Genomic DNA, 3,995 nt, shown 5'->3' with positions numbered 1-3,995 from the left:
TCATGCATATGACAGGGACTGCCAGCATATGACGAAGGTAAAATCGTTAATCTTCCAACGTTACTGGTATTACTGTCATTTACAACTGTATCTCGCAAATGAATGTATTGTTCAGAGCGGAGCTTGGTCTGATTCAGACGGATAAATAGCAAATATTCTGATTCAATCTTTGCGTACATATCAACGATGTATTGGTGAAACAATTGACGGCATTTTAAAATATAATTATCTTCATTGTGACGAATCATTAGTCTATAGGAATAATAATTCATTGCAATGCAATTCTTCTCCGCTTGTTTGTTAGCGGACGGATCTATCAATATATTATTAAAGTGATAGCCATTGGCTCCATCCCAAAAAATGATAGGATATTGTAAGGCATCGTAGCATCGATGAGTTTCAGCAATTCTTACCAACTGAGGGTTTTGCTAATGAAGAATAATTTCTCGAGATGAAAACTTATCACCCACCATAACAAGTACCACTTCGTCGATAGTTGGATCATTGTATCTACGCACATATTCGCCAGTAGGCGTTTTGTCAGCGGAAATAATATTTTTATACGTATCAGTAGGCATCAAATCGATTGCTGTTTTGAACAGGCGCACTAAATCTGTATGCCGTCATCAAAGTGTCAAGGTGTTGTTCCGTATTGTTTCCAATTATCAACCTTCAAATTGTGGCTTGACAGGAAAAAAAAAATTTCTTGAATGTCAAACCAATATATTTTCCTTGTTGTTCAACCCATGAGATGGTCAGTTTTCTATATAGAGTTTTCATACAAAGTGGTTCTTATAGTGTACTTCTTGTTTTAACCTGACTTTATTTCTAGGAATTATTTGTTATTGTAGTTTTTACTAGGGGACACAATGGTCCCTTACTAGGTTGTTAGCTACCGCTGTAACTCAGATTGTTAGCTATCACTGCAACCTGGATATTGCATTTACTTTTACGCCATATTGTTACAACCTGAGATTATGATCGTCACTAGAAAAATACCAAAAATGAAAATTCTTTGTTGTTCATGCTAGGAGACGGTAAGTTTGCTGTATAGGGGGAATTAGAAAAAACAGGTCTGTTATTGTCCATTTTTTTTTTTGGCTCTATTCTTAGAAGTTATGGGATATTGTAGTTTTTAATAAAGGGTATGATCGTATCTTACTAGATTGTATGCTATCCTCCAAACTGGAATATTTTGTTTATTTTACGCCATATATGGTTAGAACCTAACATTATGACGTTACTAGAAAAAAAACTTACAATTTTCAAATTGGTTTTATTTCTTGCTAGATTTCATCAGCTTGACATGTGATTGCAAGGGTAGAAATTTTACTTTTTTGGCTTAATTCCATAAGTGCGTATCTCTTTAGTATCCTTATATATTTCAATAGAACAAAAATAATCTATTTATATTTATTTTAGTTTTCGGTTCAGAATCATTAAACTTATTATGCAAATTGCAAAAATGTTCATGGTGTCATAAGAATAATAATTTCTTATTCAAGCTAGAAACAGATCTGAAAATTTTTAAATAAGTTTTGTTCCATTTAATCAACTCGACAAACATTTTGTAGGTAGAAATTTAAACATTGTCATCTCAAGTGATAAGATGTCAAAACCTAAGGAACCAAAAAAAGAGAGTCTTTCCAAAAATCAAAGTAAGCAGGAAATTAAATGCAGACCAGACGAAAAAATAAGCTGTTGGAAAAAGCTTAAAGACTTCTTCAAGCAAATGAAGAGAGATGCTGTTGCAAAAGATAAACTACGTCAATTGCTTGAAAAAATTAAAAAAAAAGATCGCAGAAAAATGCCTTTACACTTTGCTGCTGAAAAAGGTTTACTAGATATTTGTCAGTTACTTTTTTCAAAGGGTGCACAAATAGATTCATTAGACTATAAACAATACACCCCTCTACATTGGGCTGCAAGAAATGGTCATATGGCTGTGACCGATTATCTTTTAGAAAAGGGAGCAAACCCAAGTTTGGGGGCTAGGCTGTATAACGGAAGAACACCTTTACACTTCGCTGCTGCAGCAGGAAAACTAGATATTTGTCAGTTACTTTGTTTCAAGGGTGTACATATAGACATATTAGACAATAATAACTTCACTCCTTTACATTGGGCTGCAAAAAATGGTCATATGTCTGTGACCGATTATCTTTTAGAAAAGGGAGCAAACCCAAGTTTGAGGGCTAAACTGTATAAAGGAAGAACACCTTTACACTTCGCTGCTGCAGCAGGTAAACTAGATATTTGTCAGTTACTTTGTTCCAAGGGTGTACATATAGACATATTAGACAATAATAACTTCACTCCCTTACATTTGGCCCTACGAAATGGGCATATATCTTTGGCTGATTATCTTTTAGAAAAGGGAGCAAACCCAAATTTGGGGCATGACGGAAAAATATCAATACCTATACACCTCGCTGCTGCAGCAGGTAAACTAGATATTTGTCAGTTACTTTTTTCCAAGGGTGCACACATAGATATATTAGACAATAATAACTTCACTCCCTTACACTGGGCTGCAAAAAATGGACATATATCTGTGGCTGATTATCTTTTAGAAAAGGGAGCAAGCCCAAATTTTGGGGCTAAGCTGTATAACGGAACAACACCTTTACACCTCGCTTCTGCAGAAGGTACACTAGACATTTGCCAGTTACTTGTTTCAAAGGGTGCACACATAGACGCCATTGATGATAGAAGGCTTACTCCTTTACACTGGGCTGCGAAAAGAGGGCAAGTATCTGTGGCTTATTATCTTTTAGAAAAGGGAGCAAATCTTAATTTAAAGTCTGACGAAAACGGACAAAAATTAACACCTTTACATTATGCTGCTGTAAGAGGTAAACTAGACATGTGTCAGTTACTTGTTTCAAAGGGTGCACAGATATACAGCTTAGACAGTGGTAGTTTCACTCCCTCACCTATACACTATGCTGCTGCGGCAGGTGAACTAGAAATTTTTCAGTTTCTACTTTCAAAGGGTGCACATATAGACTTTTTAGACAATGGAAGTTATATCCCTTTACATTGGGCCGCAAAAGAAGGGGATATATCTGTGACTAATTTCTCTTTAGAAAAGGGAGTAAACCTCAATTTCAAGTTGGATAATTGGGAGAATAGTAGAAAATTACAATTCCCGATCTTTCTATTTGTCTGGTTTTTTGATAAAAAAGAAGATTTTATTGGGGAAGTATTTTCTGTTTTGACTTCAGATAATTTGAAATCATTAGTAACAGCTTTGTCCAGGAAGGACTTTGTTACAGCTGCACGTCTTCTACAAAAAAGAGCAGTTTCTATGATTGTTTTTTCAATTCTCTTCAAATTTGTCTTTAACCACTCTCATACACTGAAATCACTATGCCGATTTACTATTGTAAATTACATATGCCAAACCAAATTATATTACTCTGTTGGTCGGTTTAACATACCAGAGTGTTTGAGAAGCTACTTGGCGTTTGAGGAAGAGCTTCGCATTTGGCTGATGAATTTTAATGAATTGATAAATAATGAACTAGAGAAAGAACTAACTATTATTTATTGGAGTCTCCATGATGTCTCATGCTATTTTAAACAACGTTGAAATATTCTGCGGTTCTTAAAAAAAAATATCCTCCGGTTCTTAAAAAAAAATGTCAAGTCAAGATTTGGCTTACAAAATATACAAGAGTAAATCCAAACTAGTAAAAACTGGTATCTGCGTTTCAGAAGCTCCTACCATACATCTTCGTGTCATCATAAATCTTGTAAGGGACACACAGGGCTTTATAAATATGTGGTCAGATCGAGGCCACATTCTTGCTAAGTTGCCTGGAGACCCTTCTGAACCAAAAATCAGGTCTATTATAGACTGCGTATGATAATTCAATTTATATACTTTTTTGTCTTTTTTTCATGTGTTACGTTATTTTGTTAGTAAAATGATTTACCTTTCTTAACGTTTTACTTCTTCAATTGGTTTCATTTTGTTTGTCTTCACTAAG

The 3,995-nt window shown here is 34.7% G+C and overlaps 1 protein-coding gene across 1 annotated transcript; it reads left to right on the top strand.

The window, feature by feature from the left end:
* The first annotated feature begins 1,609 nt into the window (after positions 1–1,609).
* Positions 1,610–3,595, top strand: LOC136026823 (ankyrin-1-like). Its single transcript, XM_065703526.1, has one exon. It carries the CDS (start codon positions 1,610–1,612, stop codon positions 3,593–3,595), a length of 1,986 nt encoding a protein of 661 aa, XP_065559598.1.
* The last annotated feature ends 400 nt before the right edge of the window (positions 3,596–3,995 follow it).

This window comes from Artemia franciscana, chromosome 5, assembly GCF_032884065.1.
Source record: "Artemia franciscana chromosome 5, ASM3288406v1, whole genome shotgun sequence".
Lineage (NCBI taxonomy): Eukaryota > Metazoa > Arthropoda > Branchiopoda > Anostraca > Artemiidae > Artemia > Artemia franciscana.
The sequence above is the reverse complement of the archived record's forward strand: the minus strand, read 5'-3'. Positions and strand labels throughout refer to the sequence as shown.